Here is a 22,206-nt window from a genome sequence, read left to right as displayed (position 1 = left end):
ATATATAAATATTTTATTAATAATAAGATGAATTACAGATGATGATCATTTACAATGGGTTTCTGGCTTATATACCGCCATGGCACCCTTTGGGAAAGGGCATGATCTTATGATCGTGCCCTTTCGTCTAACTAAACCTAAAATTAAACAATAAACCTAAAATTAACTAGTTTTTTACATAACATTGCCTTCCTCTCGAAAGAATGCTTTGTCCTCAAAGCATACGCAACGACGGATGTTGTTGACAAGGTGCTTCATTCTCCCAAGAAGCGTCTTCTTTGGTAAGTCCTTCCACTTGATTATATATTCCAAGATGATCAAGGTCCCACATTTTAAAAGGTCTTGGAATAATCTTGCAATTTCCATTTTTTGGTGATGTGGATATCGGTATGGCTTGATGTTGACGGGGTCTGATCTTACCTTGACTTCAATTGTATGCTCAATTTCCTTATTAGGTGGCATCTTCATAGGTAGGTCCTGAAATACTTCTTCATGTTTCCTAATTAGATCTTGTATCTCTGGTGACTCCTCACTGGTCATATTTGCAGATGACATTTCTAATTGGTGACATTGTACTACATAAGCAGGTGCTCCATTTCGACTCAGCTTCATCATCTGGGATGATGATGTAACTTGATTTTCTGGTGCTTGGAATCCGTGTAGCTTGTACTTCTGACCTCCCCATTTGAATTTTATAAATTGTACTTGATGGTTGGCGGCATAAGTACCTAAAGTTCGTAGCCATTGGATACCTAAGACTACATCTACTCCTCCTAATGGTACCGTGAAGAATGGAGACTCTAGATTAAAGTCTTGAATCTGCAAATTGACCTTATGGCATTTCCCTACCTTTTCAATCTTCTTACCATTAGCTACCATCACTTTCATGTTTGGTAAGGGAAATGAAAAGATATTGAGTCTCTTTGCCACGGTTGCATCTAAAAAATTGTGTGTGCTTCCAAAGTCGATGAGAACCACTACGTTGTTCTTCTTTATGTGTCCTTTTAACTTTAAAGTCTGAGGTTGTGATATACCTGTCATAGCTGATAATGACACTTGTGGAATACTTCCATCATCTAATTCTGGTGAGAATTCTGGGGCGTCTTCTGTGTCTTCTATGTCATAATCTTCATTGTTTGAATCATTGGTTGCTTCACAATTACATAGGTTCTTTGGTTCTTTTCCTTTAGCACATCTATGTTTGGGGTCCCACTTCTCACCACAACGTTTACATTTACCCTCTTTTATCCTTTGCATTTCCACATTAGGTTTTTCATCTTCACTACGATGTGGTGGAACATATCTTGTACTATTTGAGTCCACATACTGGGGTATCCTTCGTCTTGCATAAGTTTTTTCCGCTTTTGACCAAAATATTGGTTTGGATTTCTTTTCGGCTGTTTTTGCTTTTCGTCTTGCTACTTCTATAGATGTAATGTCATGCATCTCAAGTTTTGCTTGTAAATGGGTTTTGAGTCCCGAGATGTATGACTGAATTAGACGAGATTCTGATAACCCAGGTACTCGTGTTACTAAGGTCTCCCATTCTTGAGTGTATTCATCCACACTTCCTTTTTGTCGTAATTTGATGAGTTTTGAAAAGAATTCTTCTTCCTTTACACCTTGGAATCTTTTGAAGAATGCATCTTTAAATTTTCTCCAGCTAATGACGTGTGTTGTCTTTTTCCACCACATATACCAGTTATATGCTTCTCCTTCCATTTTCATGGATGCATGCCTGAGCTTTTCGTCATCGTCATTGATGTCATATATCTCAAAGTATTCTTCTGCTTTATTTATCCATGCAACATTGTTTTTTTCGTTTCCATCGAATTTAGGCATCTCGACTTTTGCCCTTCGCTGGTATGTTGCTACTGGTTGAGCGAAAAAAGGGTGTTGATTGGTAAAGTTATCCTAGAGTTGCTTGTTTGTAAAGGCTGTGTTACTCGCTTCTTGGTGGGGTGTCGCTGATTTTTTTGGGGATTCAACTTTGTCATGAGAGTCTGTGGACTTAGTTGAATCTGACGAGATGTGTTCTTGATTCTCTTCACCTTCTTTTAGTAGTTGTTCGGGTGTACAATTCGACCTTTTACACAGAATTTTCAGCATTGTTAAGACCTCTCTGATGCCTGCTTCTGTCTGGACATGGTAATTTTCCATCTTTATTTCTATTTGATTTGTCGTATCGTGAAGATTTTTGATTTCATCAGCTTGCTCCCCAAGCTTGATCTGGAATTCATTTAATCTTTTATTGACCTCATCGTGGTTGCTATTTATCCTATGCTCCGCATCCAACAATTTTTTTTGGAAATCCGCCATTGTCATTGTCGACATTGAGCGGGTTTGTGGGGGCATGTATTTATTTGCCAGCTAAAATATTTTTCCTCCCCTCTTTTATTAGCTAAAATAAATTTTATACATATAAATTTTAATTAATTAAAATAAATTTAATTAATTAAATTAACTTTTTTTTATATATATATAAAACTTATAACTAAATTAAGTTATATATTATATAACTTATAATTAAATTATAATATATATTATATATATATATATATATATATATATATTATTTATGTTACGGCTAGTCACGTTCCGTTGAACCGTCACGTTCGACTTTGACCGAGCGTATATCACCGCAGGCAAGTAATCGAACAGCGGCAGTGGATATTTCAGACCGCGTAAAATGGACAGGGCACCGATGGATGAGAGACTGCTTCAAGCGACCAGGGGTTTTGTCTGTATAATTATATTTTTCCGCTTACGACGTCGCCTTCAGCCGCTGTTCCCACAGACACCGGCACACTCTCACGACACCCAGGCAGAATACAGGCACGATGTCAAGGAAGTGGCAGAGAACAAATTAATAAGATACAGTGCACAGTGGACGGGGTATTAGACAACAACAGGGATAACGACGAAGTAGTGGAGCACTGGGAACCATGCTAACAGCGGATGGCGGGGACAGTAAATAACAGTCGAACGGAAACAACGGAGTGCAGATGCGGTGGGCAGCAGACGATGGGAAGATTGGTGTGGTTGCACAGTTGGCCAATGGAATTAAATGAATGAAGGAACCGTGGCAACAGAAGGAAATCGATGGCAGTAGACAAATAGAGCCCGAGGACTGAACTCGCTCTGATACCAGATGAAGCGTAGAACTTATGAAACACAGAAATAGATATATAAATATTTTATTAATAATAAGATGAATTACAGATGATGATCATTTACAATGGGTTTTTGGCTTATATACCGCCATGGCACCCTTTGGGAAAGGGCATGATCTTATGATCGTGCCCTTTCGTCTAACTAAACCTAAAATCAAACAATAAACCTAAAACTAACTAGTTTTTTACATAACAATTTGTGATACAAAGGAGGTTGAGGATGAGTTCGATTTCCTTCTAACTTGCCTTATCCTTAGTAAAATACAACATAACTCCACCCTGTTTCATAACTTCTCTATTCTTCAGCATCTGCCCACTTGGGAAAACCATAATGATCTTGGCACTTTTATTTCCGCCATGTCCAAACATAGAAATGAAATTCTAAAGAATATCTAGTATGATTCGATTTCTTTGTTTGATACTTATTGGTCTTGGAGAATGGTAAACATCATCATCATCATCATCAACAACGACATATAATAAAATGACATTGAATAATATATCTGTATATAGTAAATATGCATGAGCTCATTTTTTGTGAAAAAATATTTATCCCCATCTCTCTTATGCAAATGAAACAGTGTTAGTTTATAATATTATATGGAGTCTTGGTTTATCTTCTGCTGACGTTGCACAAATATAAAACTCAAATTAGGGTTATAAGTGAAATGGAAATTCAAATTGTATAGTTTTTGAATAGGCAAGGCCCTTTGCTTTCATCAGTGCAATGACTGTACAATGTACATTGATAATATTAATTTCTTTGACATGAGAATAGCACATTGTACTTGCTAAATTTACTAATATTTAAACATTTTGTAAGAATTGACCCACTATCTGTTAGGTTACTGTTTCGGGCATTCCCTGAAGAAAGTGATGCATATATTTTTCAATTTGATCAATTCCTTTGTGGTTGAGGGCTACATTCGCAAAATTAATATTCCTACAAAGTTAAAAGTTACTCCCATTCTGACCACCATGAAATTCACTTCAATTCTTTATAGGATTGGGCACCTGTTATTTCCTTTGTTGATGAAGTTATCCAGGACATTTGGGGAAAGCCCTCTGCTGACTTTTCACAAGGTATTACATATTATATATACATCTAAATGCTTATTCGCTAATATTCCATTGCATTCCAAATATTTAAGGACTTTGATAGTATGAATTTCTAAGTTTTCTGGCATGACTGAAGGAACTTCAAGAACCAGTTCATCCCAAATTGAAACAAAACCAGTGCCAAGAAAACGAAAAATCTGGCAGCAGATAGATCCATTATACACTTCTCATTTTAAGGCTGAAGCTTCAAATCCATTAGAGCATGATGGTTCTGTGGCCACCACAGAAGAGTGCTACAAAAGAAGGCAAAGAGAGGTTTCAGAAGAAACATTAACAGAAACTGCAGATTTGGAGGTAAAACAGAAAAATGAAACCCCTCCATTATCATTTATTCCTTTTCAAAATGGGCCAGGAATAGCAGAGAACAGTATTCAATGGCATCTGAAAGATGCACAGGGATTTATACCAGACTTAAGCCCTTTAGGACCAACGAGTTCCTTTTCTAAACAAAGTTGTGAAGATGAAGAAAGCAATGGACATATGGGAATAGAGTGGGCAAATCAAGCTCCTGGCAGTGACTTGGGGATCGTGGATAATATCATTCACAGTAAGTCTAAAACACTTTCTGATTCATTTCATGTTGATCATGTGGAAGCTCGATCACCATTTCTATTACAGCCTTGTAGTAGCAAGAAATTGGATGTGTTTTCAAACCATTCACCTACTGCAAAATTGTCAAATGCTGTAATGCTACCTGTTTTTAGCGAGGAGAAGCTGCTGATAGGAGATAGCTTTGAGCAAGAAAATGGAGAATTCACTTATGCACAAGATGCTTTTTGGTCTGGAAAGCTTGATTCTAGCAGTAATGATGGATATTCATTCTCTACTAAAATTTACCATTCATCTTTATCTCCAATCAGTTATAAGAGGAGCCCACTAACCCAAAGATTGAAGTCCCATATATGGGAAAATGGTCAGCTTAGTATTTGTAATGAAGTGGATTGGGCCAAGCCAGAAAAGTTCTTGGAAAATGACTATTTGTTTTATGAAGATATTCTTCAGTCAAATAATCTATATTGTGAATTAGATTCTTTGGAGAAAAATGAGGGGAATCATTTGGTCAGAAAAAGATCTATCAGACTGGACGATGAAACTAGTTCATATGAAGATGAGTGTGCTCAGAAGCAAAGAAATGTTGAGAATATAAATCTTTGTGCCAACTCAGATAAGCTCTTCAAAGATTCATGTCATAAGCTGTCTTTTGAGGATGGGTTAAACTCGCTGCAAATAAAATCCAGAACACATGGCAGAAAAGGGAAGGATGTTGCTGAAAGGCTGAAGGAAACTCGAATTCATGAAGGTCAACTGGATATATCTTTGTCAGAGATGGGGGATTGTGGTGGTGTGGATTATCAGATTGATAACTTTTACTTGGATCGTCCACCTTCGACAAAACCTAGAGACATGTTTCCAACAGTCTCATTTTGCAGTCGCTCGGAAGATTATTATCAGAAAAAATTGGGGTACAGATATGAAATGAATGTAGAATGCCAGAATTTTCGTAAATGTTCTCCCAAATCTGCCAGAAGGAGAAGTCTATCTGCTCCACCATTCTATAAGTCCCAAAGAAAATTTGGTCTTCACTTCAATCCTTTACATAGCCTATCAACAGTTGCAAGAAATGACCAACATTACTATGGCTGTGATAAAGCACTAGGTTAGAATTTGTGCTCACTGAGAGTTTAAAGTTTATAATGGAAATGAACAAAAATTCCATATTGTACATTTTCTAGAGCTTTAGTCCGTAGGTGTAAACGAGCTAAGTTGGATTTTATGAGATAATGTATGCATTTTGGATTGGAGTTTCAGTTCCACGGAATGATATGGAAGCTATACAACCATCTGACCTGACGATGGAATCTCTTACAATGTCAGATTACCAGCCTGGTTTGGAGACATTTTTCAGGTGCATTAATGTTGTAGTCTATAGCTTTTGTAATATGGTGTAAAGTCACCATATAATGTTTCCCATGCTATTCTGTTGTCAATTGTGTGTGTTCTGTTATAGGGATATGAAAGAATCAAGTTGTCCAGAAGGAGACATGCAGAAAAAAAGACAGATTTTGGGAAACTTTGAGCAATCTGAACCATTGCTTCTGCCAGGTAACATGCACTATTATCCAGGTTTTGCCAGTATCCAGTCAATTTTTACATATTATTATCATTCACAAATGTCTTTTACTGAGTATCTCTAATTCTTTAATAGATAATGGAGATACCATGCTCAATTGGATAACAGCTGAAGTGATACCCAGCCCAGTTCCTGTGTCCATCATTGAATGCCCGGAAGTTTTGCCAGTGGCAAGTAGATTAAAAGTGAGCTAATATTTATCATACTTTCAGTGAGCTCCAAAACAATCTACTAACAATTTCATTGTAGAATTAGCTAAACTGTTTTATTCCATTTTTGGCATGTGTATTATAGTGGTTCAGTTGTCTCACCTAACTTTCTAGGGTTTCACCTTCAGGAAGTTGTTTTGAGAATATTGCAGAAATTAACATATTGATAACAGTTGCTATAATCTTTCTTCTTATCATTGGTGTCTCTTGTTCATGTAGGAGTGGAACCAGTCACGTATAAGACACGATTATGAAGATGGCATTCTAGATGTTTCTTCGGGAGCCTTGCTTTCAGCTAACAGTGGTTTGGTCCCTGAATCGATGAATAAGGATTGTTTGATGAAAGCAAACGTTCTTCAACAAATCGACAGGAAATACATTGCTGTTGTTGCCCAAGGAAATCTTGCTGTTATTGACCAAGTATATTGTCTTTTCTTCTTTACTGCAAATTTAAATAAAAATTTGTTGCAACAGGTTGCAAATCTGAACTATGTTTCGTGGGATATATATGTTCTTTACCCCGACTATTAAAAAATAAAATAAAAAATAAAAAATAATAGAAGTAATAAAAAATATTGAAGATACATGGGAGCATCCAACATGCATGGGACACGTACCCTAATTAGGAAACTTCTCCTGTGCGTTTGACAGTCAGGAGATCCATGTCATGTGTGTTGAGGTGTTTTATGTGTATACACATGAGACATTGCCCTGGGAAGGCATGTCTTGTTTTGTAGTACCTTAATCATTCAATACATTCAATAAAATTCCAATTTGTCCTTTCTGAACTACTGAAATGAACTCCAAATACTTTTCTATTTGCTTATTGTTTAAAAATGTAAGGACAATGCTTGCCAGCATCCCATCTTAAAGTACATACGTTGTAATCAACTATGCTTTTTTTTGAAAGAATGCTTCTTACAATGAAAACAAAAGTACAAAATAAAACCAGCAAATGTCTATCTAAAGGACAGGAAAATAGGTTTTGAAGTTTGAACTGCACCGTTCCTTCCTTTATATAGGCTTTTTGAGGTAAACTATAATTGTAGGGTTTGTAGAAATGGGGTTATATATTTCAGACTGATATGGGGATAAGGGGACAAAGCGCTCTGACTGGAGAGACCTCTCAAATCTCAAGGGACAACATTCGAACAAATATAAAAAATATGCAACCTTTCACAAATTATAACATTTGCTATTCAATTTGAAATTCATCCATACATCATATGTCATTCATGATTTCACATTCAATGAAAAATTTTAGCATCCATGATCCATTTTACTAAAGTCTTCAATCCATCAACCATAGAATCAAAATGTTAAAATGCTATTATATATGATATTACATATGCAAATTAAAATTCAAAACAAAAATGGAAATAAGCCACTAGTCAGGATTAAGTATTAAATAGCCCATGCATGGTTCTCTGCTGTAGTGAACAAAGTTCGTATATGCAGTGGAATATTCAAAATATCTGGTATATGTATATATCCATAATAGGATAGTAATATTTATATATAAGAAATGTTGAATGTATAAGGGATATGATATTGATTGTAACGAACAAAGTTCGTACTTCACAATAATCTTCAGAACACTTGGCACACAAAGACATCCACTGAGGATAAGAAACATATATATTTAATAGTGTATATAAGAATTGATATGAGATGTGATGACATGTTACAAATGAGGGCCTGTTTATATACTTAGGCAGGTGCTCCTTCATGAATGGTCATGTCCCTAGTGACATGCCTTTTCAATAACTAATTATTGTTTAATTTAATTATTTTTTATAATATTATTATTCATATAATTTATATTATTTTTATATATTTTTATTCATAAAATTACCTTCCCCTTCAAAAAGCTTTGTCCTCAAAGCTTATTGTTAATAAGACGTGTCATCTATTTTTATTTTTATCTTGTAATCTATTGGTATCTTTCATAGTTCTTCAAATTGTCATCTTCGATGATACAAGATGATAGGATCCTCTAAGTGATAAATAAAATTGTCGAACTGAGAAAGGATTTGACCATCCTAATCAATCTTTTGTTGAAATTTGCAATCACTTGATAATTGGGATAAATTGTTATCATCAGACTAGATTGTGTTGACATCATTATTCTTTAGAACATAAGTCTATTGTTTTTGTTCAGAGTGATACAGATATGCAGAGTGATTGAGATGTCCACTCTTGTGATTTGGGTGTTGATAAGGAGTTCTTGTGATTTGATTCCCTATTAACTTGTCTACGTCAATTTCTTGATTTACTTGGATTATTTGATTTTCTTTAGGTATGGAAGTCACTTGGTTAATCGCTGGATCTTCACTTGAAATCTCCATCGTTTGAACTGCAACATATGAATATGTTTTTACTTCAACTGACTTGTCTTCTTTCTTCAACTTGCACTGTTACGTCTGAAGATTTCGATACTTCTTTCGTGATAAGTTCTTCTATTTTTTTTTCAACGATTTCTTATCATTTTTAAGTTTCTTAATTTGCTATATTAATTTTTCACTATTGTCTTTGAGCTGGGAAACTTCCTCATTTTTTTCTGTGGTGATTTTACTTTCTTGAAAAATTACTTTTAAGATATCTTGTATGTCTTTTGGTGTTACTGAATTTGATTTCAATGTAATGTCTTATAGTGCTATTTTTTTCTTCTTGTAGGAAAATATTAAAAACTTATCTATTTAGGATGAAGGAGCCTAATGTTTCCATCCTGGGTGAACCCAGAATAATGTCACGTTGATCGTTCCATATGGTTTGAATAGAGAATTGTGATTTAAATGTATAATCCCCAATGTTTAATTGTAAATCGATTATTTCATATTGTATTTTGTCAAAGAAGTCTAATTTTTCAATTATATTTGACTTAGGAATTACCAATTGGTTTGCAATTTTAGGGTTTATATACTTTTTATTTTCGGCGGGAGAGATAGAAATTATAACATCTTTTCCTGCTAGAGTTCCCTTAATTCTAAATAGCACTGAAGCATAGTTAAATGGAGTTTCTGGAAATCTTCCTTCTGTTGAACTTGTGATTGTGGTTATTTTTAGTTAAACTTTAAAAGTAATACACCTTCCGGGGTTGATTTTCCATAATTTTTTGAGCACCGGAGGTGGGTTTCCAGTAGCATCCTTGCAGCAGACAACACAGTTTCACAGGGGCCTCACAGGGCATCATTGCAATAGTTATTGTGCCATTTGGGCTTGACATATTACCACTTGGGTTTGATCATGCTTGCCATTGAGGCAAGCCCATGTGCACCACTTCCACATTATTGTATTTTTATCCCAAATTATAATAAAATGGCTTAGTTGTTGGATATTCCTGGACCTTTTATGGGTGTGCATTGAATGTTTCAATTTTATGGTGTTGTTTTTATTATTTGCTTTGCATAGCACTATTTTTCCTAGTTTGAAACATTACAAGATCTCATGTATTCTAGGCTCTCCACAAAATTTTGTGGCTAGAACACATTTGATGCTACAAAAACTAACACTCCCTCTTAGCGAGGAATGTGTTCTAGTGCTCTATTGCGCTGTTGATTTTTGGTAGCGTCAGATGAGGAGTTATTAAAATAATTAATATTATTAATGGGTTCCTAAGTCTAAACTTAGGAAAAGAAAAATATTAATGGGTATTAATAAAGATAAGGGTGAGAAGCTTCTAAGAGACGAGGATCAAGTTTGTTTTAATTCTAGCCGTTGATTAGGGACTTAATCTTGGTTGTTGATTCGTCAACAAGAAAAGTATAAGAGAAGACTTGAGGATCATTTGGAGACACACCGGCAGATACTCAGTATTTCAAGGAAAATCAATTCTCAAGTAGAGGTGATCGATTTCAGAGGGAGAGTTGCAGGGTGGAGGAAAAGGAGTGCAATCAGCAACAGGCAGTGACTGAGGAGGAGGTGACGCAGGGACAATGGGAGACAACGTAGAGAGAGACGCAGTCCGGAGGAGAGACACAGAGCTTACGCAGGTTGACATAGATGGACACAGAGCCACTCAGAGCCACGTTGGGTCACGCAGAGTGATGCAGGGATGACGCAGAAGTGGGAGCAGGGTCTCCAAAGTGTCAAAAGGTCTCAAAGGGAAAGTCTCAAGTGTTTTCTTTTAGTTTCTCTGTAAAATCATTCCTTGTAAAAGCAATTGCTGCTGAAGATTAATAAAGCCCTCATCTGTTGCACCGGTTTTCCCACATTGGGTTTTTCTGGGGACAATTGTCCAAAAATAACTGTGTTGATGTGATTGGTTCTTGTGCATGAATTTTTCTCTGAGTAATTGTGTGATAGCTACAGTAGAATTTATTTTAATATTTGCTGAAGGGATTTCATAAATAACTTATTGTGAATAATAAGTAGGTGAAATAAATCAGTTGCTGCAGTAGTAGAATTTCAGTTTAGAAATTTTCACATGGTATCAGAGCAGAGATCTGGCAACAGGAGAGGAAAATTGATTATGGGTCAAGAGCATGATGTAGAGGCATCCACTCAAGGGGACTCGCGCAGATTTCTAGAAGAATGCACAAGGGACATAAATTACGATTATTCTATGTTAGCTTCCAAATTGGAAGAAGAAGTCGCTTGCTTAGCAAGCTCTGCCTCCTCGAAGGTTTGGTATATAGACAGTGGAGCTTCCTGGCATATGACAGGAATCCGAGAATGTTTTTCAGATTATCAGGAAGAAAGAATGAATTTTCAGATCACCATGGGGAATAAGGCAAAGTGTACTCCAGTAGGAAGAGGTACTATAGTTTTTCAAACCGAAGCAGGAGAGCGGCTTCATGCAACCAATGTGCTGCATGTGCCAGGATTGGGGATGAACTTACTTTCTGTATCTCAACTTCAAAACAAGGGCTATGATGTTTTCTTCATTAAGGAGAAAGTATATGTTAAACACCCGAGTGGGAAAAAGAAGGCCCATATTGGAATAAGAAGTAACAGGTTGTACAGGTTTGCAGCTAGAATCACCAATGACACTGATAGGAAGTAATGGAGACAAAGATTTTGATGAACTATGGCACAAGAGGATGGGACACTTACACCATGGGGCTCTGAGAATTCTTAGGAAAACAGTATCAGGAGTTCTAGATCTAAGTACTGAACGAGATGATCTATGCAAGGTGTGTGCTCTGGGAAAGTATGCCAAAGCAACGTTTTCCAGAAGTAACAATAGGGCTAAGAGTGTGCTAGGATTGATACACTCAGACATCTGCGGACCGATGTCCACAAAAACTCTTAGTGGTGCCGAATACTTCGTCACCTTCATCGATGACCATTCCAAGAAGACTTGGATCTACTTTCTGGAAAAGAAGGATGAGGTTTTCGGTTGATTCAAAGAGTTCAAGGCTCTAGTGGAGAATATGACAGGAAAGAAGATAAAAGTGTTGTGCTCAGACAATGGTGGAGAGTATGTTGACAAAGACTTCACCGATTTTTGCGCTAAGGAAGGCATCAGAAGAGAGTAGACAACTCCCTACAATCCGGAGCAAAATGGAGTAGCAGAAAGGAAAAACAGGACTACTGTAGAAGCAGTTAGGGCAATGTTATATGATCAGGATATGCCTAAATTCCTGTGGGTAGAAGGATGCAGCACGGCAGTTTATGTCTAGAATAGGACTCCTCACAGGGCATTGGGCAAAATCACTTTGGAGAAGGTCTTCACTAGGAAGACACCTGAAGTCAGTCATTTCAAGATATTTGGGAGTTTAGCATATTGTCGTATACCCGAAGAGAAGAGGAAGAAATTAGATCAAACTGCTAAGAAAGGATATCTTGTGGGATATAGCAAGAATGCTAAGGCATATAGAGTCTATTTTCCAGGAAGTAGGAAGGTAGTAGTTCGGCGAGATGTAAAGTTCATGGAGGATAGAGCTTTCAGGAAACCCCGAGAAATGCCTTTTGAGGAGCAATCGAAAGACAAGTCGTTGGTCCAACCACTTCAACCAGCGGAAACTAGTACCATAAATTCTTCTGGAGACAAAGCTTCAGAACAGGTGTAATCTCAGGAAGAGGAAGAGTTGATAGATGTGCCTACTACCTGTGGAAGAACGAGCCAGGAACTTCGATAGATTCTACGGATGCAGAAGATTTCATTGGTGCACCCAGGAATAGTAAAAGGGAGCGAAGACAGCTAGACAGATACCAGGCCTTAGTAGCTCAGGTTGGGGAACCTTCTAGTTTTCAGGAGGCCGTTCAACATCAAGTATGGGTGGATGCTATGGTGGAGGAATACAACTCTATAATGGTCAATGATGTCTGGGAAGTGGTACCTAGGCCTCAGGACAGATCAGTGGTAGGTTCAAGATGGATCTACAAGGTCAAATATGTTGCAGACGGTAGTGTGGAGAAATACAAAGCCAGGTTTGTGGCTAAGGGGTATGCTCAAAAGGAAGGGATAGACTACGAAGAAACCTTCACCCCAGTAGCCAGGTATACTTCTATTAGAACCGTGATATCTCTTGCAACACAGATGGGGTGGGAGATTCATCAGATGGATGTCAAGACGACATTCTTGAACGGGGTAATAGAAGAGGAAGTATACATTGAACAACCAAAAGGTTTTGAGACACATGAGAAGAAATCTCATGTATGCAGATTAAAGAAAGCCTTGTATGGGCTTAAACAGGCACCTAGGGCATGGTATGGTCGAATTGATGGCTACTTGCAGAAGATGGGGTTCGTCAAGAGTGACGCAGACCCTAATCTCTACTATTTGGTCATGGAAAATGAGCCTCTAATTCTAGTGTTATATGTGGATGATCTCTTCCTGACAGGATCATCTAGGCTCATCAAAGACTTCAAGAAGAACGTAGCCACAGAATTCAACATGAAGGATTTGGGACAGATGCATTATTTCCTAGGGTTGGAAGTTGTTAAAGTTTCTAATTTTACTTAGAAACCCTCCATGCACTTTATCTGATTTATTCCTACCTACTTGTTATTTTCCTTAACAAGTTATTTACAATGTAAATACTAAAATTAAATACTAGTGCATGCAAAACATATTACAGATTAGCAACTAAAAGAAACAGAAACAAACAGGCCATATGACACCATTATTTTTGGACTAATGTCCCCAGAAAAGCCCAATGTGGGAAAACCGGTGTAGCTATCTGAGGGTTTTCTTATTAAGCAATATCATAGTACAATCTGGGTGCCAAAACTGGCCTACCGAATAGAGAATTTCCTTGGCAGTAATACCTCTCAGGTTCTGACAGATTTCCTCACTAAAACCCCAGATAATCCTTCCAGCAGCTAGTCAGCACAAATCCGCCCCAGAAACCCTAGCGTCATCCTCTCTTTGGACTGCATCAGCTCCTCTCTGCCCAACGCTCGCCCTGCATCACCTTGGATGGGTCTGCGTCAGCCTTAGGAGGCCCTACGTTAGCCCTCTAGCCCTCTGCGTCAGCAAGCTGGCCACTTTGAGGCTTTGCGCAGCTCCCGGTTGCCTCTGCGTGGCCCTTCGTGAGCCCTGGCTAGCTCTGTGTCACTCTCACCGGCTACTGCGCTGCTCTCCCGACACTATCTCTGCCTCTCTATCTCTCTGCATTCAAATGCACCTCAGCTGCATCTCTCGATCACTAATTCTATCTCTCTTAGCAAACCCTGCTCTAGAGAATAGAATGACTGATCTCTTTGGTGTATTCTCCAAGTGACCCTCAAGCCTCCTCTTATACTTTTCTTGTTGACATATCAACAGCCAAGATTAAGTCCATTATCAACGGCTAAGATTAGATTTGGCTTGATCCATGTCTTTTGGACCATTCTAACACAGTTTCATATTAATACACATTAATATTTTATTTTCCTTAAGTTTAAACTTAGGGACTCCATTAAAAATATTAATTATTTTAATATCTCCTGAACTGTTTAGAATCTTTCCAAACTCTTTCTGGGTATTGGAGATCTCATGTGCCCCAACCTCTCCACCAAATTTCGTGGCTAGAGCACATCCGATGCTACCCCAAATCAATAGAAGTTTGACAGCAGAAGGGTGAGATCTTCCTTGGACAAGGGAGATATGCTACAGAAATCTTGAAGAGATTTAGGATGCAGGACTGTAGACCTATGGCTACTCCAATGATAACCAACTAGAAGAAGATTGATGCATCAAAAGATAAAGATGTTGATCCCATCTTGTACAGGCAACTTATAGGTCCTTGATGTATCTGGTCAATCCCAGGCCAGAAATTTGCCAACAACCTCAGTCAGTTCATGGTGGAACCTGAGAGGGTGCACTGGCCAACAACCAAACATGTTCTCAGGTATATACAAGGAACAATCGAGCATGAACTACTGTACACCAGAGGCAATGACATCAGGCTGAGTGGGTACACTGACACAGATTGGGCTGGAAATTTAGTAGATTGGAAAAGTAAAACTGGGTACTATTTCAACATTGGATCAGGAATGACCTCCTGGTGCGGTAGTAAACAGAAATCCGTGGCTCTGAGCTCAGCTAAAGCAGAATATATGGCATCTAGCACAACTTTGTGCGAAGCCATATGGCTTAGTAAATTGCTTGTGAATCTATTCAGGAGAAGGATGGAAGCGACCAGGATCATGTGTGATAATCAGAGTTGCATCAAGCTCTTTGAGAACCCAGTATTTCGTGATCGGTCGAAGCACATTGATATCAAGTGTCACTTTGTCAGAGACTGCGTCTAATGAGGAGCAGTATAGTTGAGATGTTGAAGTTTCTAAGTCTACTTAGTTAGAAACCCTCCATGCACTTTATCTGATTTATTCCTACCTACTTGTTCCGTTACTTAACAAGTTATTTACAATGTAAATACTGAAAATAAACACTAGTGCATGCTCAACATATTACAGCTCAACAACTGAAAGAAACAGAAACAATCACACCATATGACACTATTATTTTTGGACCATTGTCCCCGGAAAAAACCCAATGTGGGAAAACTCGTGCAACTATCTGAGGGTTTTCTTATTAAGCAATATCAGAGTACAATCTGGGTGTCGAAACTGACCTACCCAACAGAGAATTTCCTTGGCAGTAATACCTCTAAGTTTGAGACAAATCTCCTGGTTGAAACCCAAGATAATCCTTTCGGCAGGTCCTCAGCTCTAGTTTGCCCTAGAAAACGTAGCGTCTGCCCTTTCTGGACTATGTCAGCCCCTCTCTGCCCAATGCTGGCCTTGGATCACCCTGAATGGGTCTACGTCAACCTTAGGAGGCCCTGCGTCAGCCTTCTGGCCCTCTGCGTTAGCAACGTTGGCCTCTCTAAGGCTCTGCGCAGCTCTCGACTGCCTCTGCACGACTATTGTGTGAGCCCGGGCGGCTACTGCGTCACTCTCTCTAGATACTTGCTGCTCTTTCGACACTATCTCTGCCTCTTTGTCTCTCTGTACTCAATGCCCCTTAACTGCAGCTCCCGATCACTAATTCTATCTCTCTTAGCAAACCCAACTCTAGAGAATAGAATGACTAATCACTATGGTGTATTCTCCAAGTGACCTTCAAGCCTTCTCTTATACTTTTCTCGTTGACATATCAACGATCGAGATTAAGTCCCTAATCAACAACTAAGATTAGATCTAGCTTGATCCATGTCTTTTGGACCATTCTAACACAGTTTCATATTAATTCACATTAATATTTTATTTTTCCTAAGTTTAGACTTAGAGACTCCATTAAAAATATTAATTATTTTAATATCTCCTGAAATGTTTAGAATCTGCCCAAACCCTTTCTGGGTATTGGAGATATCATGTGTCCCAACCTCTCCACCAAATTTTGGCTAGATCACATCCGATGCTACCCCAAATCAACTACACTCCTATAGGAGAATAGGTGGTAGACATCCTCACCAAGGCTCTAGGAAGAACAAAGTTTTTTTTTTAGGGAGAAGATGGGGATGGTAAAGAATCCATTTTAGTAGCAAAAATGGATAAGTGTCAGGAGTTGTAGTGCAGCAATTAGCAGTCGCAGTGCTATGGGCAACATGACGCAACATGTTGAGAGGGAGCTGTAGTACAGGTGCAACAGTGGCAGTGGTAGTGTCATGGGCAGTAGTATAGGAAGCAACAGTGCAGGGGATGTGAGGTAGCAGGCCAAGCATCAGCACAGGTATTGATGTGAAAGATCGGTGTGATGTTTCTATAGTGAAACGTTGCTAGAGCGCATTCCTCATCAAGAGGGAGTGTTGATTTTTGGCAGTGTTGCACACATCGCGATCGGGATTTAATCGGCGCCGGGAAAAAAAGCGGAAAAAATCGTTAAAATCGGGAAAAAATCGGAAAAAAGCGGGAAAAAATCGTTTGGCACAAAAATATTCATTTTTTAAAAAAAATTGAAAAAAATTGAAAAAAAATGAATATTTTTGTGCCAAACGATTTTTTCCCGCTTTTTTCCGATTTTTTCCCGATTTTAACGATTTTTTCCCGATTTTAACGATTTTTTCCCGCTTTTTTCCGATTTTTTCAAAAAATCGCGATTTTTTCGATAAAAATCGTTATAAAAAAAAGTGGCGATTTTTATGTATAAAAATCGCGATTTGAATCGGCTAAATGAAAAAATCGCGCTTTTACGATAAAATCGCGATTTTATCGCGATTTTAACAACACTGATTTTTGGTAGCATCAGATGTGATCTAGCCTTGAAATTTGGAGGAGAGGCTAAGGCACATGAGATCTCCAAGACCCAGAAATTGTTTTGAGAAATTACACCCGGATGAGGAGTTATTAAAATAATTAATATTTTTAATGGTTTCCTAAGTTTAAACTTAGGAAAATAAAAATAGTAATGGGTATTAATAAGGATAAGGGTGATAAGCTTCTAAGAGACAAGGATCAAGTCTATTTTAATCTTAGCCGTTGATTAGGGACTTAATCTCGACCGTTGATTCGTCAATAGGAAAAGTATAAGAGAAGACTTGAGGATCATTTGGAGACACACCAGCAGATACTCAGTATCTCAAGGAAAATCGATTCTCAAGTAGAGGAGATCGATTTCAGAGGGAGAGTTGTAGGGTGGAGGAAGAGGAGGGCATCAACAGCAGGCAGTGACTGAGGAGGAGGTGACATAGGGACAGTGGGAGACAACACAGAGAGAGACGCAATCCAGAGGAGAGACGCAGAGCTTATGCAGGCTAACACAGAGGGATACAACGCAGAGGTAGTGGGGTCGACATCCTTGTCATCTGATGTGTCTATCTTCTTCCAGTTGGTAATCATGGGCGTAGATATGGGACTGCAATCCTGCATTCTGAACCTTTTTAGAATATCTGTAGCGTATCTTCCTTGCCCAAGGAAGATCTCCCCATCCTTCTGGCACACTTCCAATCCTAGGAAATAGTGTATCAACCCCAAATTCTTCATGTCTACCAAGTTCCTCTTGCAATCCTTTATGGGCCTTGATGATCCTGTCAAAAAAAGATCATCCACATAAAAAAACTAGAATGAGAGGCTTATCCTGAACCATCAAATAGTAAAGGTTGGGATCTGGGCCACTCTTGACTGTTAACACCTAATCCGAAACGGATGAGGTGAAGCCAGACAGTCATCTAGAAGATGAACTGATCCGTTTCTCTTGTATATAAATAATTGTTATCTAATGTGAAATATCAAGTTGTCTTGCGTTCATCAATACCTGGAGTTACCCTGGCCTGACATGGTATCAGAGCCCAGGTCCCTTAAATTAGCTGTAACTCCTGCCTCTGCCTCTGCCTCTGCGCTCTCTGACCTGAATAGTCTGCCGTCTGCCTCTGACATACCTCTGCCTCTGACATACCTCTGCGCCTCTGTGCGGTGAGCGTGGAATACGCTGCTGTATGTGAGCGTTTTGTTTTGAGAGAGGCAATCTCTCGACCTGGTGCGCATCCGGAGAAAGCAAACGAAGTCCGTGAAGATAGAGACTGCGTTTGAAGAAATCTGTTTGGATTAAAACAGTGGCAATCTCTCGACCTGGCATTAAAATTGCGGTATAGTTTTATTGGCATCATTTTATAAGCCTGCGTATCATTTTATACGTTTTTCTGAATGTTGTATACACCACACAACCTCTCACTTGGCTTCCTCATGACCTCCATACCCAGTCGACTCCTTCTCTCGGCTCACTGGTTTCCATAGCATCCTACAGTCATACTTAACACTCTGTCATCTGCGCCATTGCAACTCTATTATATACCCGCGCCATTGCACAATACAATGCTTCCATCCACGCTGCCTAAGTTGCCATCCACACTGGTCTTGTAATCTGTCATTGGCGTGTTTCTACATAATAAGTTAATATGGTTTTATGAGAGAGTTTGTTCTTTGCAAGAATCCTTTCTGTCAGAAGAAAAATTGCTTCATGTTGATCTTGGCTAGTCTCGGTGGCCGGTTCTCTGCATACAACCGTGAATGTCGAGGAACTTACTGTTGCATCTAACTGATTCAGTGGCATTGCATTATATGATCTGCGAGGGTTCGATTCCTCTTTGGGCCAAATCTGTGATGGAACTTTGAAGAGCTCGCGGTGCTTGCTTGTTAATTGACTGTGACTGCATTTTTATTTGAAGCCGTAGACTGCGTCCTTTGTAAAGATTTTTTGGTGGCCCGAGCTACTGTATTTGCTGCGTTTTTCTTATTTAAAGACAGAACTGTGAAGTCCGAGAACTTGTGAAGGCCGAGAACTTGTGAAGTCCGAGAACTGTGAAGTCCGAGAACTTGTGAAGGCCGAGTCCTGACATGGTGTTTGAGAATGGTATCAAAGCGTTTTCATGCAATATATATGTGAACGCCCTTTTTATTGCTAAAACAGTGATATACCAAAGCATTTTCATATATATATGTGAGCGCCCTTTTTTGCTAGAACAGTGATATACATTGAAATATGTGTGAAAAGTAATATGTATATGAGCGCCCTCCTTTTTTACAGTGATTTTCATATGAGTGTCTAAACAGTGACATATATATATGCGCCATCTTTTGTTCAGGAGTGATATATGTAAGCAGTCATATATATGAGCGCTAATTTTTTTTTCTCAGATATTGATATATGGAAAAGCAGTGAGGGTCCTTATTTTTTTTAAACAGTAATACAGTCATATATGTGAGCAGTCTTTGAGCAGTAAACAGTGTATTGAGCACCCTTGTTATATATATACTGTTGCATAAGGCAATCATATAAGGATTTTTTTTCTCTCAAACAGAAGTATTTTTTGGCAGAGATTTTTTTTCTCTTCTTCACAGAATGCATTCAATCATTTCAATGGTCGGAATAGTTCTCACTGGCAAGGAGAACTATTCTGAATGGTCTCGGATGGTGAAACACACCCTCATCTACAATGAGCTGTGGAAAGGAGTGTGTGTCGGAGAAGAAGACAGAGACCCTGTGCAGCCCACATCAGACAAAGAACTCGCCATTTGGGAAAACAAGAACAACAAAGCCTTTGCATTGATTGCAGCATCTGTCAATGAGGAAGTAAGTCGTCATATTTCCTACTATTCCACTGCATTTGAAGCTATACAAAAGCTGAAAGAACTCTATGATACACATTCTGCACTTGAAGTTGTTCAGCTCATGATTAAACTCTTCACTCTTGAACTGAAAAATAATGATCCTCTTGCTCTTGCATCTGAAATAAAGTCTATAATGCATGATATAAAATCCACTAAGGTTGAGCTGGATATCTCTCTTATTGCCTTTCTCAAAGCACTCTATCCTACCTACTCCAATTATCTTGAGTCTTTACAAGCAAATGGAAACCTTAAAGATATAACCTTTGACTCTCTTGTGAAAAAGTTTGCTGAAAGAGAGAAAGCCTTTGGAAAGAAAACAGTCCCTGAATCTTCTGAAGAGACTGTTTGCCTTGCTCACAAAGAAAAGCATCCTGCTCAAGATTCTGCAAGAGGAAGAGGTGGACGAAGAGGAAGAGGAAGATACTTCAGAGGCAGGGGGGGCAGACATTCTCAAGCAGAAAAGGCAGATCTGCATTGCATTCGCTGCAAACGAAATGGATCACATGATGCTTCTACATGCAAGCTACCATGGGACAAAGTTGAGCAGAGAAGAAATCAGCAGAAAGGTAAAACTGATGACTCAGACAAAGGTAAAGCACCCGAATCTGCACACTATATTGAGGCACAATGTAATATTGGAGTAAATGAAGATTTGTTTAATGCTTCACTTGCTTCTTCGAAAAATGACTGGTTGCTTGATTCAGGAGCAACCTGTCATATGACTCATAGGAGAGATTTCTTTGAAGATTTCACTAACAATGTTGATGGAGCAGTATACTTTGCAGATCAGTCAAAAATCAAGCCATCAGGGCTTGGCACAATCAGGCTTAAACTGCCTGGTCTTCCAGACTTTCTTCTGGATCATGTTCTATATCTCCCACAGCTGAAGAGAAACTTGCTGTCCCTGGTCCACATCCGCCAGCAAGGTCACTCCATTCACATGTTTGATGGCAAGCTTGAGGTAAGAAAGGCATCTGACCACTCACTTGTCATGAGGGGTATAGAAGAAGAAAGACTCCTTAAACTGCAAGGAACCTCTGCTCATGCACAGCATTTCTCATATATTTCTCATCATGAAGAATGTACACTTCCATCAAGTTTATTATGGCATGCTAGATTTGGGCATTTAAACTATGATAGTCTCCGCTTGTTGAAGAAAAATGGTGTTGCTGGTTTGCCTACAATTCCTAGAAAACATAAACAATGTGATGCTTGCATTCTAGGAAAGCATAGCAAACAGTCTTTTCATGATTCACATTCAAGAGCACATAGGAAGCTTGAACTTATTCATTCAGATTTATGTGGTCCAATGCCTGTTCCTTCTGCAAATGGAAATAAATATATCATGACATTTATTGATGATTACACCAGAATGTGTTGGGTTTACTTATTGAAGAACAAATCTGATGCTTTTCAAACATTTAAGAATTTTCATAAGTGGATTGAAAATGATGCACAATCTCATATTGGGTCTATTCGCACTGATAATGGAAAAGAATATACATCAAATGAATTTGAACACTATCTTCGCCAACATGGGATTAAACATCAAACAACTGTGCCTTATAATCCTCAACAGAATAGGTGTAGCTGAAAGAATGAACAGAACAATTTTGAATATGGTACGATCTATGCTTTTCTTCAAGAATGTAAAGACAATGTTTTGGGCTGATGCTGTTCTATGTGCTGCATATATAAAGAATAGATGTCCATCTAGTGCTATAAGAAACAAGACTCCTTATGAATTGTGGTATGGACATGTTCCTTCGGTCAAACATCTCAGGATATTTGGTTCCACCTGTTATGCTTTAATACCAAAGGTACATAGAAACAAACTTGGTGCAAGAAGTCGTAAGTGTATCTTCCTGGGGTATTCAAACACATCTAAAGCATACCGCCTTTATGATGAAGTAAATAAAAAGTTTGTTTTATCTAGAGATGTCATTTTTCTTGAATCATCCAAATCTGACAATGTTGTTGAGCGGCAACTTGATCGCTTGGATAGATTCACAAAGCAGAAATCATTTCAAGAGTTTGATAATCAGATTCCACATCTTGAAGGGGGGATTCCTATACTAGATCAACATGTGGAATC

General features: G+C 38.5%; 1 protein-coding gene across 5 annotated transcripts in view; it reads left to right on the top strand.

The window, feature by feature from the left end:
• MLH3 (MUTL protein homolog 3) overlaps positions 1–22,206 on the top strand; it is a 474,897-nt gene that overhangs the window by 256,980 nt on the left and 195,711 nt on the right. For all 5 annotated transcript variants that reach the window (XM_089372967.1, XM_089372964.1, XM_089372965.1 and 2 more), the window contains 6 exons: positions 4,178–4,256; positions 4,369–5,949; positions 6,102–6,198; positions 6,301–6,395; positions 6,499–6,608; positions 6,852–7,052. In XM_089372967.1, the coding sequence (XP_089229093.1) occupies positions 4,178–4,256; positions 4,369–5,949; positions 6,102–6,198; positions 6,301–6,395; positions 6,499–6,608; positions 6,852–7,052 (2,163 nt within the window). The remainder of the gene's footprint in view (positions 1–4,177; positions 4,257–4,368; positions 5,950–6,101; positions 6,199–6,300; positions 6,396–6,498; positions 6,609–6,851; positions 7,053–22,206) is intronic.

The sequence above is a fragment of the Pinus tabuliformis genome, chromosome 8, assembly GCF_031772625.1.
Source record: "Pinus tabuliformis cultivar Carrire ecotype Pingquan chromosome 8, CPIR1, whole genome shotgun sequence".
In the NCBI taxonomy this organism is placed as follows: domain Eukaryota; kingdom Viridiplantae; phylum Streptophyta; class Pinopsida; order Pinales; family Pinaceae; genus Pinus; species Pinus tabuliformis.
The sequence above is the reverse complement of the archived record's forward strand: the minus strand, read 5'-3'. Positions and strand labels throughout refer to the sequence as shown.